The sequence below is a fragment of the Cyprinus carpio genome, chromosome A1 (genome assembly GCF_018340385.1).
Source record: "Cyprinus carpio isolate SPL01 chromosome A1, ASM1834038v1, whole genome shotgun sequence".
In the NCBI taxonomy this organism is placed as follows: Eukaryota; Metazoa; Chordata; class Actinopteri; order Cypriniformes; family Cyprinidae; genus Cyprinus; species Cyprinus carpio.
The window spans coordinates 30,751,604-30,768,120 of record NC_056572.1 but is presented as its reverse complement, the minus strand read 5'-3'; the positions used below and the strand labels follow the sequence as shown (position 1 = coordinate 30,768,120).

Sequence of the window (16,517 nt, the reverse complement as noted above, 5' to 3'; positions counted from 1 at the left end):
TTGTTTTTGATTATGGATTTTTTGTGGAAGGCATGAAGACTTCAGCAAAGATGAAAGTGTGAGGATTTCTGACAACAGCTTGTGACAGATTTTCTAACGGTTAAATTAAGCAGCAGTATTTTGGATACCCTTGAGGGGTCCAGGTAGGCTGGTGAGCTGTCGCATGAATAAAAAACATCTAATCTTGTAAAACTTTTAATTCCCACCAAAACAGACAGGAAAAGATCATCAGACTGACATCTAAACACCATTTAACACAGTTTGTATCTACTTGTGGTTTAAGGTCGGGTGAATAATCTCAGCCTCCGCTATCTGGGGAAAAAAAGTTTAACTAGAAGTTGAGGTCAAGGAAAAGTTTTTTTTTTTTTTTTTTTCTGGAGTTGCGCGTCATAATGCCGTTATACTGTGTGATTGTTGTGATGTGTTCACTGAATGTGAGCTGGTCATTTTTGCGGATATCTAGGGCTTTTATTCACCTCGCGGTAACCACTGTGTTGAGAGTCAGAAGCCATCTTGAGAGCAGCTCAGTCTTGACAGTTTGAGCTCGAGGTGTTGATTATTCATTCAGGTTGAGTTGTCAGAGGGATATGAGATCACAGAGGTGAAAACAGATAGAGGCATGAAAAGGAGCCCTGATTTTTGTCGGCATGGCAGTGAAATAGAAAAGCCATTCATTTGGATGAGAGAATAAAGCGATCTGGTATAAATGGAGAATGGTATCGGACCAAGTACAGATCCTTGAGGGATACCGGTATGGTCAGGGTGCAGGATGCAGGAGTTGAACATATGTGTGTGTTTTCATTAAATGTACTCCATGATTCTTCACTGTTTTTCTTGCTTAACACTTACTGGCTAATGTTTACTTGTCTTATTTTCAACCCACTCATCACTTTCTCTCACACATTTTTTTTTTTAAATACCGCTCAGTGCTGCTAAAAATCTGTTGTTTTACCACTTATTTTTTGCACCCTCAGAGCCGCGAGCCACTCAAGCTGAGCGAGCTGAAAGCAGAAGTGTCTCCGCGTATCTCTGTGGAAGACCTCATTGACCTGTGTGAGCTCAGTGGACCGGCTTGCTTTAAAACTGCTGTCAAGAGGGCCAGGACTGTGAAACCTAAGATTCTGGCAGTGGACATTCGGAGCCTTGAAGAGTATCCTTTCAGTCTTAATGATACTGCAAATAGAATCCTCACACTAACCAAAAAAAAAGAAAAGAAAAGAAAGTGTTAGTAAGTTATTTTTTTAGTCTCACCAAACCTGTATTTATTGATATGTTTCTGTGATGTAAAGTTGAATTTTCACCATCATTACTCCAGTCTTCATTTTCACTTGATCCTTCAGAAATCATTCTAAAATGGTGATTTGCTGCTTAAGAAACATTACATATTATTATCAATCTATTTTTATGTTAAGAATAGGATTTTTTGCAATCTATGCCGTCCTGCCCAGGAACTACAGATGAATTAGGGTAGCTGATATCTGGATGGATATTCATTGGCCATACACTGTCCCTGTTAAATAAACAAATAAATAACAAATATGTGTGACTCACGAGGGCCCAAGCTAGACCTCAGGACATTAGAAACATCAAAAACTAGAAACATTGTAAGACCAACTCCAAGAACAAAGGAGGCTTTTTTATAAATGTACTTGCGGAGTTGCAATAGTTGTGCTTTGTTGTTTGAAAGCAATAATTTAGGAGTTGGCTGTACTCTTAAGTAAATGATGTAAAAATCAGATCAGATGAAACTAAAAGTCCAGTGTGGGAATGTGTGGGAGAGCATTATAGTGGTTCATTTGTTGAAGAGGTTCGTCATTGTTTGCATTAGTGCTGCTTTAAGTAGATACAAGAGAGCACACAAGCAGGATAAGAGCAGTCATAATAAATGTATTCAAGGCTTTCAGGGAAATTAAGCTGCCGCATAGTAAATATAATGTAAAAGCTGCAGGGCTGGTATATGGATGTAAATATTCATTGTCCTCTCGTTGTGTATTCTGCACCATTTATGACCATATCAATATTTGATATGAATGTTAGACAAAGACCTTTCTGTTTTAATGCCTGTATAAAATCTGCATGAACTAATGATTAATGTGAGCATTTTCTCATCCTCTTGAGAAACGGAGAAAGGTCTTGTTAAATGTTTCAGAAAAGTTCAGCTCCCATTCATTTTTGTTGAATGATATAGCGCAAAATACCACAGATTGTAACTTTATGTATGGAGGAAGGCAGTTAAGAAGAGTTATTATTTTAATTACACTATGTACTCTTTCTCTTTTCTCATCTCATCTTTCACTTCGCTCACCAGCTGCGTTTCATTCAGTGCTTCTCTTTGAGATGCTGCTCTTGCATGCACTCGTCTTGGTCATATTCAGACGATGTCCCAGGGGAATTTTTTTCCACTCGTTTTATTTTTTTTTTTATTTTTTATTTTGTACTTTGTTCTTTGTTTTTTTTCTTTTTTATTTTTTAGTTGGTTTTTGGATATTTTATGGATGGTTTCTACAAAGTTGATGTATCTATGTGGAGTTTGTTCTGTAAATCCTGTGAACTTCCCCTGACACAATTACAAATGGCCAGCTCAAAAGCTTAAAAGAGATTGCATGCTGCTTAGATGTCTTAGCAGAACATATGTACACCAAAGTACCTCTGGGCATTCGCTTTTAATTCACTGTAAAACACAGAGTAGAGAACTTCGTAATGGCCTCCACATTTTTCCCTTCATAGAAATATTTAAAAGGTATGATTTTAGCATGGCTTTAAACACAGGTAGTGATTTGGGAAGGAGATTGTTTCACAAATTAGGGCCGACTCAGGAGAGGGCTCTTTACCCTTATGCTTATATTTTGAGAAGATGTTGATTTTCTGATCTCAAAGATTGTTACTGAACAACATTTTGTGCTTTAAAAATGTATGCTTAACCCTGAACCCTATGAACTGGCTCCTCACCATTTTTTTTTTCTTCAATTGTTGAATCCTGAAGATCTTTGCAATGTTGTCAAGCTACTGCTGTGAATAATACAAAATATGGCTTTTCATACAAAAATAGTTACACTACTGTTCAAACGTTTGGGGTCAGTAGGATTTTTTAAAAGAAATTCATATTTTGTTCAGCAAGTTTTTCACAAAAATATTAAGCAGCACAACTGTTTTCAACATTTATAATAAAAGTTTCTTGAGCAGCAAATCAGCATATCAGAATGATTTCTGAAGGATCATGTGACACTAAAGACTGGTGTAATGATGCTGAAAATTCAGCTTTGAATCACAGGAATAAATTACATTTTACAATAGAAACCTGTTCTTTCAAATTGTAACAATATTTTACAATATTACAGTTTTTACTGTATTTTTTTTTATTTAAATAAATGCATTCACGTGGCCCTTGACCGTACATGTGCAGCTTCAGTCGAGGTCACATCCCAGGCAGCATTAACATCCCGTACACCTCCACGTTTGGGCCGGAGGGGGAGCTGCTCCAGTGTCCCGCCACCAGCACATTGGCTGGACACAGATTCCGTGTCATTGTGATCCTCAGCAGTATCATGAAGAATGCGACCACGGTAAAGTTATTTGATTTTCCTATTAATGTTTGTAGGGAACACACACTCACTGTTAAATGCACTCACTGCAAGTCACTTTATTGAGGCTTCTGTCAAATGCAAATGAACAATAATGATAATTCACTTTCTTTTCTCCTGTAGTTTGCAGCTCACCTTGTGAAGGTAAATTTCCCTCGCGTTTGTGTCTTGGATGGTGGCATGAACAAGATGAAGTCCACTGGGCTGTTAACCGTCCCATCCCCGCAGATATAATTGGATGTGCTTCTGTTAAAAGGGAAACTTTGTAAACTTTTTACATGGTGCAAAAAGCGAATACATTTCTCAGCTAATACAGTTTTCTTCTAAACTATGTCAAGAGTTCTTTAAAGGCATTATGCATGTCAGCGCTGAAAAGTTTGAACTTGAAAATGAGTAACAAAACTAAAAACAGACTTTTGGGACCAAACAAATCAACAAAAATAAAGGTTTTTTTTACAATAGCTGTTGTCAAAATCATTATTTCTAGTTTTCAAATTTAAATGGATTTATTTTTTAAAAGTTACTCAATTGAAAGTTGCCATTCCCATTCTAGTATTTGCTTTAATCAATGTTCCTGGTGTTATGGGTGTCCACATTATTGTAAAAAGATAGTCTCAGTTTGCTCAAAATCAATTCGCTCTTCCACTAAAATGACTTTCCTTTTCCATTTATGTTGTGTGCGTTATTAGACAATGTTGACCAATTGTTGAATAGCTATGTTAATGATCCAACCAATAGGAAGCCCCATTCTGCATTTTCTCTTTTTAAATATCCTGTTGCAGTCAGAAATGTTGATCCAAACCTGTATGGCTTTTTCTTCCATAGAACACAAAAGGAGATGTTTGGCAGAATTCGCTAAACATTACTTTTGGCATTCAGTGCAAGAGATGGGGACTGAAGCTGTTTGTTTAAGGAACAGACTGACTGAAATTTGAATCATTATTAGCTGAAAATCTCCTTCTCATTTGCATCTCATTCACATTCAGATATGTTGCCTCAAGATGCATCTTTTCTTTAATGCATAAAAACAGCAGGACATTCTGCATAGCATCTTTTGAGTTTTGTGAATAAAAGAAAATCACATGGGTTAGGAATGAAATGAATGTAAGTGATGCATTTTTTATTTTTAGGTGAACTGTTTCTTTGAAACCAGTTATTTACATATGCATTGCTCCTGAAAGCATGGATCCATTTAGGGGTACAGGGGTACCAGACCTTCACAAGAGTCATGTTACAAAGTATCTTTATCTTCTTCCGCCGACACTGGCAGTTCTCAATCCAGTACAGTGCTGTAAGGAAAAGATGGAAAAAATGTTAACAGTGTTTGATCGAAACAAGTGTTGTATATTGTGTTGGAGGAGAAAGTTGTGGTTGTTGAGTTTACATTATGTAAGTGTTCAGGATGTGGTTGAGGCTGAAAGTAGATGGTTTTAATAAGAGCTGTGTCTCTAGAGTTCAGAGCCAAATGTGCTTATTTTTACAATTTCCCCTCGGGGATCAATAAAATTGATATTTTAGATAACTCTGGGATTTTGAACCTCATTGCTACCCAGCCCAGAGCATACAGGAGAATATAAAAATACACTCATCATTCACTCCTGCTGGCTGTAATGTTGTGCCTTTAAAGGAACACAACTCCACAACAATTATAAATTCCTTCATGGTTTATTTTTATTCGTTGTGATGTTGTGAATTCTGTGGGACTAAACTTTTTTGTAGGTTTTTGGTACACAAACACAGAGAGAGAGTGTGTGTATAAGTATGTATGTGTGTGTGTGTGTATATATACTGTAAACAGTATATGTATGTATATATATATATATATATATATATATATATATATATATATATATATATATATATAAACACACACATACATACATAAAATATTTATTAGTAAAATTTTTATTTATAATGTTTATAATTATTATTTTGTTATATATTATATAATTTATAATTTTTTATGAAAACAAAAAGTATAATAAACATTTAAATGAATTAAATTTTCATTTATATTATATAAAACACTTGTCACTTAAATGGATTTACATCAGTAGACTCTTATTTCAAATATACACATGGCAACAGTCATCTGGATTCGAGTAAAGGTCAGACGAGGCATGTCCTTGAATACTTTCAACTGTACTGTTGAAAAATGCATTTCTTTATGAAAATTACAGTTGATTGTACCAAGGTTATATCTGAACGCTTTCAGAACAACTCAAAACTGCCACTTCAAAACATATTTTTTAAAAATTGCTTACAATGGGACTTGAATTTCTTGTATAGGGAGTTTCACTGATTCAGATCAAGGCCATAAGACAGTAAAGCGAAGCAATACATGGACCTTGTTCATGCGAGGAAATTGATGGGACTAGTTTGTGCATGTGGTAATCATTATTGAGTTGAACGCAATGATTTTACACAAGAAAGCATTTTTGAACAATTTACACAATAGTTCTGCACATTTCATGAATGATGCCTGATGTTTTTCAGACTTTGATAGACAGAACCGGATTGTTCGAGCACAAAAGCAGCGTCTGAAAAGCATTTGAAAAGATCAATTTGCATACAACTGACTCAAAAACACGAACGAACGGCATTCAACTAAACTATTTTTTTTTTAAATTATTAATAAATTTACTTATAATAATGTTCAAAATTTAATCACATTATAAATGCATTTTATAAATATATTGCTACAAAAAAAAAAGACAATATATAGTGCTGTGCAGCTGTCGTCACACTGAGTCAAATGAATAAACAAATCATTTAATTGTTTTGAAGAGATGCTTAATTGCCTCTGCTTGCTAAATTGTAAAGCTGTGTGTGCGCAAAACAACATGACAAAAACAATCAGTTTCAGAAAAAGCTGTCACGCTACTAAAAGATTAAGAAAATACAAGACATATATTTTACGTTCACACACCTTTTAATGTCTGGAGATCGTTGCTTGATCTGAATATTAAACCAAGAGCTTTCATATTCAACACGCAGTCTTAAAGGGTAACCATGGTTGTGGTGATCATACAGAATGGCTGATACAGCCATTAATAAGTAAAATTCAGAACAGTTTACTGGTTTGTACTTAACAATAAATGTCAATAAAATACTCAAAACTTGGTTGTGTGATGTAAACATTGTCCTGCATCACTTATACGATGAAGAATTCACATATATATGCACCTACAAAGCATATTTGAAATATATTTATATATATACACACATGTATGAATACATTAACAATGATACACCAAAAATAGTTCGTCACTCAGATTAGCTGGTTAACAAAGCACGTGGGCTGAATTTAAAAAGGGATTTTGAAGACATCATCATTCAGGTGGCAAATAAACAGTTAAACTGGGCAACTTGCATTTACAATGGCACGACAAAGTCTTTTTGAAAGTTCGACACAAACATTAGAAGAGGGAGACAAATTTTACACCTACAAAATTAAAATATACAAAAGTATATTTTCAGACTTCTGACATTTTAGACATCTCATCCAATAGAGAGCTGCAGTAATGTATTTTTGTAGACAAACCTGGAAGTTAGCATCACCTTGGTTTTTGGATTACTGTAGAAAATAAGGTCTGTGACCAACAAAAGTTTGTGATTCTTATATGAAAATCTGAACACAACTCACCAGAAGTAAAAAGCTAAACAGACCACACAATGATAGCATGATTTCAGCGTTACCACCGTTACACATCCAATAACACTTTAGTCTTCATTTAAAAACAATTTCCCTGAAAGTTTGCGTTAGAATAGTTTGAGTGCCGTTAAAAACACAAGGCTGTGAAAGCGACAAGTGAGTAGATGAGTTTACCTGTTCAGGGCGATGAGGTTTAATTAGCAACTGCCTTTTTCAAGACAAGTAAAAGCTTTAAATAATAATAACAAGAGGGTTTTACTGATGTATTTTATGCCTTAGAATAAAATGCAAAAATATCTTGAGCTTGAGTTTAACTAGGCATTAAATAAAAAAAACATTGACTTCAGGACGATGGAAACTGAAGTAATAAAATGCAAACTCATTTCCAGGATTTGGCCTACAAAAATATGTCATCCTTGCAGGACTGTATTGAGCTGGAACATGCACTTGTAGCCATTGAGGAAGGCCAGAGGAAGTGCACCATAACTGTACTGGGACTGACAGGAAGCCACGTCCATTTCTGTAAAGTGTCCGTCTTCCTAGAGTCCCGTGAGTAAAGCTGGCATTAAAAGTCTCTGTTGGTGGTGTTAAAGTCTCCTCAGATTGTGCTCTTCCTGACAGGAACCTCGTTTGAGACTCATGTCGTCCAGAGCTATTTCGCCTTTGCGGCCTCTCCGCCGCTCGCCCTTCACAACCACCTGTAATGACATAAATCACAAAACACAGATGCTGGTTTCCAGCTGACCTGCTCTCAAATGGTGATGTAAGTGTTGACACTTACGCTTTCTAGCCCATTGCCCCAAATGGTGATCTGCGTCGACCTCCAGCCGTTTCCTCCCGTTCGACCCCAGACGGCGGGACTGTGCTGCCGTCCCTTCTGGACGAACACCTGCAGCATGCCCACGTGGTGTCCCGCCATGTTGTGTCTGAAGGCCAGGCAGAGGTTCCCCTCGTTCCAGGGCATGGTCAGGGGGAGGATCAGCTGAGCGCCACGCCCACCTCGCTTCTCTCCGCCCTCTGAGATCGTCAGGTAACGCCCACCTTTAATGGCATGGTAAGGTTAATACAGGTTGATATTTGTAAAAACAATATCTCCACAAAATGCATGATTCAGAAATGCATGATATTTGAAAAAAAGGGAAACAATTTAACCTTGAAGATTTAAAAAAAATTTGTATTTGAAATATATGGAAAAAATTTATGATTCAGAACCAAATTTTACCAAACTTTTTTAGATTATTGTATGAAGTGTACCAAACATGAATAAAAAGAGTGTATTTGAAATTTTTATACTATATACCAAATATTTACCAAATCATCTGAGACTTGATTTGTCATTGACCCGAAAACATTTTATGAAAAAAATAATAAATAACAGTGAAAAATGGTCTGTACCTGAAGGATCTGCTGTTGTCTCCCAGTGAAGGTCTCCCTCTCTGTGCTGGATCCATGCACAGAGACCGTGGTCAAAAGAGCAGCTCAGATGTCCAGTCTCTGTGGAATACCACACAATGGCTCAAAAATCCAGCTGACAAGAATTAAATACAATTTTACAAATTACTCTGAAATGAAAGAAAAAAAAAACAATAATGAAAAAATTAAAAATATTCATCATTTTGTCAATATGAACATTCACAATTGCTATGGGACATTTTTTAAGGCAGTAAGCAGTCTTAAAAATAAAGGTTCTTTATTGGCATCAATGTTTCCACAAAGAACCTTTACCATCCATGGAACCTTTTCATTTCACAAAAGGTTCTTTACAGTGGAAAAATGTTCTTTAGATTATTAAAATGTTCTTGCACACTAAGAATTTTTTTTTTTAAGAACTGTTCACTGAAAGGATCTTTGGGGAACCAAAACTGGTTCTTCTATGGCATTGCTGTGAAAACCCCCTTTTGGAACATTTATTTTTAAGAGTGTAAAGGAAATAAATACACATAGTCAAAATTAATGTTGTAAAATTAGATATCTATTTAAAAAATATATATATCAAATTTGTTTCCAATCAATGGTCTTGTCAGATATCTGTTTCTAATAGGTCACCCTCCAAACTGGTAGATCAAAATAAAGCATGTGGCTGGTGGCAAGTGTTAATTTTACACCCTGTTTGCAAACAATCAAAATAAAGCTTAAGGCTCTAAGCTGCTATTCCCAGCGTTACGGGATCGATTCAAGATGTCCATTAACTGAGATCCTCTATTATCATCATGGCCCTGAGTAACACACTGAACAGATTTGCTCCAGGGGAACTGCCCTCGCAAGCCGCGTAAGTGAAACTGCTAAATAAAAAGTAACTAAAAACTGAGCTATTCCTGAATTTCCCACAGGGTTCAGTGAAGCGTGGGTTATTTTCATTTTGGTGAATGAAGGCTGTTGAAATCTGTTCACTTAGCACCACTGAGTTAGTTTGTATTGAGTTAATTCATATGTGATGATTGATACGTCAAGATGCCTGTGAGGTATTTGCAAATATACAGTCTCACTGTGTTCCCATACAGTACAGCATGTCTGTTTCTATATATATCTACAGACTACAGCAATTATCAAACACTGAAAATCCAAAATAAAAGCAGCCTTCTCTTACCTGGGTCATCCTTCAGCTCCTCTTCTGTGTTGCCCAGTTCAACGTCTAAATCGATACCCAGCACATTGTTCTGCCCATGATGTGGTACTAAAAGGGAGAAAAGAAAACAAACAATTAGACTATAGTGAGTAGTATAGTAAAGTGAGTATGGACTATAGTGAGTAGGTGAATAATCTTTTAAAAATGTAATGTAATAATGGCATTGCTTAATTGTTTTTGACTGCATCAGTAAGACACTAAATTGTGAATTTAGCAATGGCTAAAGGGCTCTTAGTCGCACAATCTCTCGTACCTTATGGCTTAACTGAAACAAATAAATATTGGGGACAAAACAATTATCCCCTCAATTCTTTAACCTATAACCAAAATACAGACTAAATGAAGGATTGTTGACAAGTGAGAGTGTGTACATCAATTATATGGCAGGATAACAGCTGGATGGAAGTCAAGTCTGTGATTAGTCTATTGATTTCAATTATCCCTCAAGTCTTTGCTTGTGAAAGCACCATGTGCAGCCCGTCCTCGAACCTAATAAGAACACGTAATAAAGCAACTCCACCTTAGGGTCGTTTCCGAACACTGCAGGTGTTTATGTTGGGGCTGTTTGACTTTGACATGCTTGTTATTGTTTTTAATTGATTGAGGAGATATAATTATACTTCATCCCTAGAGTCTATTTGATTTATTTCCCCATTGTTATTTTCTGAGGCATTATTATTTATTAGGCCTATTTGAGCTCTCGAAGGCAGTGCAGGGTAACTGATTTATGTCCTGCGGCAGGGCCGACTGGTAATGTAATCTCTCTAGGTGTGTCTTCTGTTTTCATTAGGTGCTGTCATCTGGATAGGAGGCTTTGGGGTGCAATTTGCTTCCCTGAAAAATCTGCCTTGTGGGAAACCCAAGATATGCGCAAAAAAGTTTATGAACATGAAGGAAACAACATAGTCCTTTGGGCCTGGAAATGGTTTTCTTGGATAGATCCAAAGGCCTTCATGGCCCAGTCCCAAATGATGCACTCAGTGGTTCTCATCTGAATTCACACACTGGTTATAAAACAGCACACGGACTGTTGTGAGCTCAGCAAAGAGTGCATTGAGGCGGCACTGGGGAGCATGTTTCTGAATCATAAAATGATATTGCACACCCTATGGAAACTCCCATAGCAGCTGTTTCCTAGCTCCAATCGATCTGAACACGGAAGGATGCCTGAAATCTCTAGACATCAAATGTTTGTCAAGTATTCATTTCGATATCTTATAAAACTGATCAATTTACCCTTGGCTGGGAGTTCGATTGACAAGTGATCATATTACCAAATGTGCCATTTTTGTCCGACAAACAAACCAGATGTAGAGTAGATTAACGTCGGTGGAAATTAACTTGAAAAATGCTGTTTATTGACGTTTTTTGGTTGAAACAAGATACCTTCTGATTTTTTTATTTCATAAAATAACTAGTAAAGAGGAAGAGATGATCGTTTCACGTTCCACTTGAACTGAGGCACTACAGTGGTCTGTCACAACACATTAAAGTGACACATTTATTGTTGGAATTTCTTTAACAAAATGACAAAATTTGAAAGCTGAGACTTTGTTTGATACCAGAAGTAACCTCCTCTGTCTTGTCTGTCGGCGCGTTGTAAGTTTCCACTTTGCTGCATGATTTTTCACATGATGTGTGGTGTGAGAGCGCCATGGCTTGTCGGATATAGCAACAGTAACTAAGGGATTGGGTCTTTGCGAAGAGTCATTTCAGGCTCAAAAAACTTTCAGGTTGGCTCAACTAATGCAGGGGTATCCAATCTTTCTCCTGGAGGTCCAATGTCCTGCAGAGTTTAGCTCCAACCCTAATTTTATCTGAATCAAGGTAGTCAAGGTCTTCAGACTCACTAGAATCTGTTGAGACAAGTTGGAGCTGAACTCTTAAGAAAACTGGCCCTCAAGGAGCAGGACTGGACCTCTGGTTCAGCTTCATTTCTAATTAAAGACCTGAACCAGCTAATCAAGTTGTTTCGGATTACTAGAAACTTCGAGGAAAATGTGTTAAGGCAGTTCAGAGCGAAACTCTTCAGGACACTGGTGCACCAGGAGCAGGACTGGACACCCCTGTTATAGTACATGCACATTCTACAGAAAAGCTGCGGTCACATTTACCGTTGGTTGGCGAGTTTTAATAAGCGAAATCCAGTCATTTCATTAGGAATCCAAGTGATCGTGATTTTGTTGTTGGGCATTATGAATTAAAGCTTTGGGATTTAGCAAAAGTTGGTCGCACTGATTTGTCACGTTGACCTACAAAAGCTGCTTGTTTTGAAAGTAACTTCTGTGTGAGTCGACCAAATTTCGTTAATGTGACCGCACTTTAAAGCAGAGGAATTATGACCATCTGAATAACACTGAAGCAGATTTACTTACTGTGAACATCCCCTCTTTGTTTCTGGGTAATGTCTTTAATGCTGTTATCAACTGGTGTCACAAATGGGGTGAAAGGTCTGCGTGTTGGGATAAAGGGAACAACCGCTGTAACCACCGGGGCTTTTGTGGTAGGCTGCTGACGGGACGGGATCTTAGGTTTGATTGTTACCACCACAGGGGGTTTACGTGTCGGGATGAGAGGCCTTCGGGTGGTGGTCGCTGGGACTCTTGCTGGAGGGGTGATTTTTTTGGTTGGAGGAGATTTAGTGGTTGTTGTTGTTGTTGTGGTAGGTGAGATCCGTTTAGCCGTCACAGGTGGTCTGATTGTTGTGGTGGTCCTCTTCTGGTCTGACCCTGGAATTTTATTGCCCCCTTTATTGTTGTTGCTCGGCGTGGTCTTTCCAGGTCGTGGCGGGTCAATTACCACTTTTGGGATAACTAAAAGGAGAACAAACAGGATTCTTGATTTAATTTGAAGTTAAGTTGGTCTTTACAGGTTGTTTTTGGTCCTTTGCATAGGTTTAAATCTGGCATAGCTGGCATTCAGACAGTTTAACTGGTTGTCAAATTGGTCTCCAAGCCTGACTAGCTGAATAATGCCCAAAATGTAATTATTTTTAAAATATAAAAATATATTTTTAATTTATTAAAAATATTTTAAAATAAATTGTAAATCATTTTATTTAAATAATAACATTTATTTACTTAATATACATTGTTTAAATGTTGTTTACTGTAAGTTAAGCTAATAATACAACAACTAGACTAACCAGTTGAAAATACCAAAAAAGAAGGCTGGTTTAAGTTGTTTTTCATTATTATTCACATATTTTTTAAGACCATTAGTTAATTTATTTTTTCCCTTTCCCTTGTTGTATTTTTTGCTGTTACTCTAGGTTTTTAATTCATCAAAACTATGTCAAATAAAAATTATAATAATAAAAAAGGACCATTAATTCTGACATTATGAAGTTAGTTCCAGTATAAATTTCACTATTCATTTTAGATGGAAATAAAAAGGATGGTTTCAGCTCATGTGTACAATGAATTCACAAAAGCCATCCATCACATTCGACGTGAATACCAGAAGTTTAAATCCTTGTGCTTGTGTCGTCCTTAAGGAGGAAACACTAAAGGAATGAATGGGACAATGCTATCTCAGGTTTCACAGGAGCTTTGATATGTGATTCCCAAAAAGGCCAGTAATTCAACCCTGTCAGTACTTCTGAGTTACATCTGGATGAAAGTTTCTAGACCAGATGCTGAGGAGGGATGTGTTGCCTCATTGGTTTAACATTGATTAAATCAGGTGTCAGACTCAAAACGTCCACTTAACAAACAATAACAAGATCAAGACTACAATTTGTTTTGTTTTGTTAATATGTATGGATTATGTTGGTTGTTATCGACATCTGGTGAAAATTTCATGTCAACAGCATCTTTAGAAATATTTTTTTCTCATTTATTGTTATCTAAATGAATGTGCAATGTAACCATTGATGGACTGTCCAGCTCAATTCATTCCAAATATTTCTGGAATATTTCAGTCAGGACTCTCTTCCACTCATGGACATTGTCCTTCCTGTCATTCAGCCACTATTCGCTCTGTTGGCATTGTGTTATGGGATACTGTCACGCCGAAAGCTTAACAGTCTACCTATGTTCAACTTCCTGGCTGAGACTGCGGCTTTTCATCAAGATTTTGTACCATCCATCTTCTTTTATTTACTGACAAGTGCACCAATCCATGGAAAGGGAAAAATGTCTTCAAAAAGGACACATTTACCACAGTGCTGTAGCTGCAGTTGCAGTAATGGTCTACGGCAAGACCTCACAGGTGAAAAGGGAAAACATTTTAACTAAAAGACATCAACATACTTCCCCAGTTGATTAATCACAGTGAATTAAGACAACCCTTTTTCTATTACAAGCTTTCTGAAATGTTATGTTTAAATATGCAAATAAATTGATTATCTAATTTGCATGAATTTCCTGGATAATGTCAGGTTCGAAATTATTGTTTTGTTGTTGACATATTAGACTTAAAAGTTTTTACACAGGGGATCTCTTTTTATCACTTCATAAATCAGAAAAAAAAACTGTCAACAGCCAAGAATAAAATGTTATGTAACAACCTTCAGAATATTAACAGGAATAAAACTGGAAGGTTTGGTAAAGTGTTACCTAAGTTGAGATTTCTTGTTCAGTGCAGGAGAAAAAAAATAAAATAAATTTGAGACATTGCATTCTATTATACATATTATAATTGAAATGTACAGATGCAAAAGTGTAATAAACACTTGAGCATGTATTTTGGATGGTTTCCTTCCTCTAGTCTGAAAGAAGCTGCAACATTAAGGAGGCATCATAAACTTTTTAATAATGTCATTACTTTGTTGCCACCCTCCCATTTAAGTCAGATCAGTCTTTGGCACAAAAAGGCCCGAGCTCCTTCAGAGTCCATCAATCTCCTGGCAGCGTCTGTGATCAGCCTTTTGCTTGGTATGCCTTCCACCTCATAATGATAACCTTGCTTCAGCTCTTGTGCTTGAAAGCCTTTATACTAATGACGCCCGACTTAAGCCTTTCCAAACTTTTATCTTGAAGTGCTTTTGAAAGCACCGTTCCGCCTTATTTTACTTTATGCAGCTGCTTTTAATCTTAATTAATCAAAATCACTGAAGAAATGAGAACAGATGGGGACCAATTAAATTGTTGCCTGAGCTGTAATGTGCTTAGTTTATGCATGGAGTGTGTTCGTTTATCCAAATAAGTTATTGTTGTGATATAATTTTAATTCTCAGTTTGGATTTATGTATCCACTGTAGCATTGCATATTGTTCATAAATAAAGATTTTTTTCCCCCTCAAATAATCTTTTAGTGATCAGTTCCATTTTTTTCTTAGCCTGGTGAACATTTTAATAAACTAAAGAACCATTTTCTATTTAAGGAGCCTTTTGTGGAATGGAAAGATTCTATTGGTGTTCTTTATTGAACCACAGATGCCAATAAAAATTTAACTTCTAGTGTAGCGAGCTGTTATTATATTTTGGTTTGCATACTCACGTTTGCAGTCGTGGCCCACACCTCTGTAGTCGTCCTTACACTTGCACTTGTATGAACCAGGTGTGTTATAGCAGGTGGCGTATGGACTACACTGGTGTTGATTCGAAGAGCATTCATTCACATCTATAATAAATAGGTGTGTTATAGGAAGTTACTTGCTGTGTTCTATTATCTTTGTTTGCTAAAATCTAGTTAACTAAAATGTTTGGAGTTAGCATGATTTTTTAATGTTTCTGAATGGTGTTTCTGATTGAATCAAAAGTTTGGAGTTAGCATGATTTTTTAATGTTTCTGAATGGAGTCTCTAATAAACAGCCAATATGGGGGGGGGGACTTATCTGTGAAGGACACATGCAATCATCTCTTATAACTAGCCAATGTAAGGTTGCCAATGCATTTCACCCACTTTTTGAAAGCAGACCTATGAGACCAGAAAATGCCTTTTTACAGGCAACTCACTAAGTTTTGGAACAGAGGGATCTTGTTATCTATTTATAAAACTGAAAAAGGTGAAATGTTGTTTAAAACAATTGGCAATAGGCCTGTATTATTTAAAACCTGAACTTGGCACAAAACATCTGCTGTTGGCAGGAATGCGAGTAAAGTGTAAAAAGATTTTTTTTAGAGACAAGTTCTAGACAAAAGCAAAGCTTTCAGTATTTCAGAATCTTCAAATCAAAACATGACTACTAATTGACATTGTTTAAAAGGTTTTTAGCTGTCAAACAAACACATCCTCTGTATTTACTCAAAACGGCTCACCTGCACACTGATATTTCCCGTTGATGTACTGCAGGTCGAAGCCATCATGGCATTTGCAGATGTAACTCCCAAAAGTGTTGATGCACTTACGGAAACGTGGACAAACTGCTTGACCTGTGGCACATTCATCCACATCTGCAAAACAAATATTCCTCTACTCTTTTACAAGCTCTTTAGGTTTTTGGACCAAATTAAAAAAGCCTCAGTCAATTGAGGTTTTTACTGTTATTCATGATCTGTCAGAGTGCATGTTGCGTAATGCTGTCAGGATTCATTTCGGAGATGTTGACTGGCTCTCTACATTACTCTTTTAATATTTTGTGTTGGCATATGCTGCATTTATGGTTTAGCTAAATTGCGATATGCATCAAGCGGCGTGTGAACGCTCTGCAGGAGTCTGAGAGCAGTGTGCAGCAAACTTGACACTTTTGTGTGCATGTACAGACATCCA

General features: G+C 36.6%; 2 protein-coding genes across 5 annotated transcripts in view; one reads left to right on the top strand and one right to left on the bottom strand.

The window, feature by feature from the left end:
- The window catches only part of tbck (TBC1 domain containing kinase), a 47,323-nt gene extending 43,281 nt beyond the window's left edge, over window positions 1-4,042 (top strand). The window contains 3 exon segments of the mRNA XM_042761505.1: window positions 975-1,150; window positions 3,404-3,563; window positions 3,705-4,042. Coding sequence (XP_042617439.1) covers window positions 975-1,150; window positions 3,404-3,563; window positions 3,705-3,815 — 447 coding nt within the window. The 3' untranslated portion in view covers window positions 3,816-4,042.
- Window positions 4,043-6,494: 2,452 nt separating this feature from the next.
- npnta (nephronectin a) overlaps window positions 6,495-16,517 on the bottom strand; it is a 41,138-nt gene continuing 31,115 nt past the window's right edge. For all 4 annotated transcript variants that reach the window (XM_042761861.1, XM_042761875.1, XM_042761869.1 and 1 more), the window contains 7 exons: window positions 16,067-16,201; window positions 15,305-15,427; window positions 12,238-12,675; window positions 9,824-9,910; window positions 8,632-8,730; window positions 8,018-8,277; window positions 6,495-7,934 (listed from right to left, as the gene is read on the bottom strand). In XM_042761861.1, coding sequence (XP_042617795.1) covers window positions 7,824-7,934; window positions 8,018-8,277; window positions 8,632-8,730; window positions 9,824-9,910; window positions 12,238-12,675; window positions 15,305-15,427; window positions 16,067-16,201 — 1,253 coding nt within the window. In that variant the 3' untranslated portion in view covers window positions 6,495-7,823. The remainder of the gene's footprint in view (window positions 7,935-8,017; window positions 8,278-8,631; window positions 8,731-9,823; window positions 9,911-12,237; window positions 12,676-15,304; window positions 15,428-16,066; window positions 16,202-16,517) is intronic.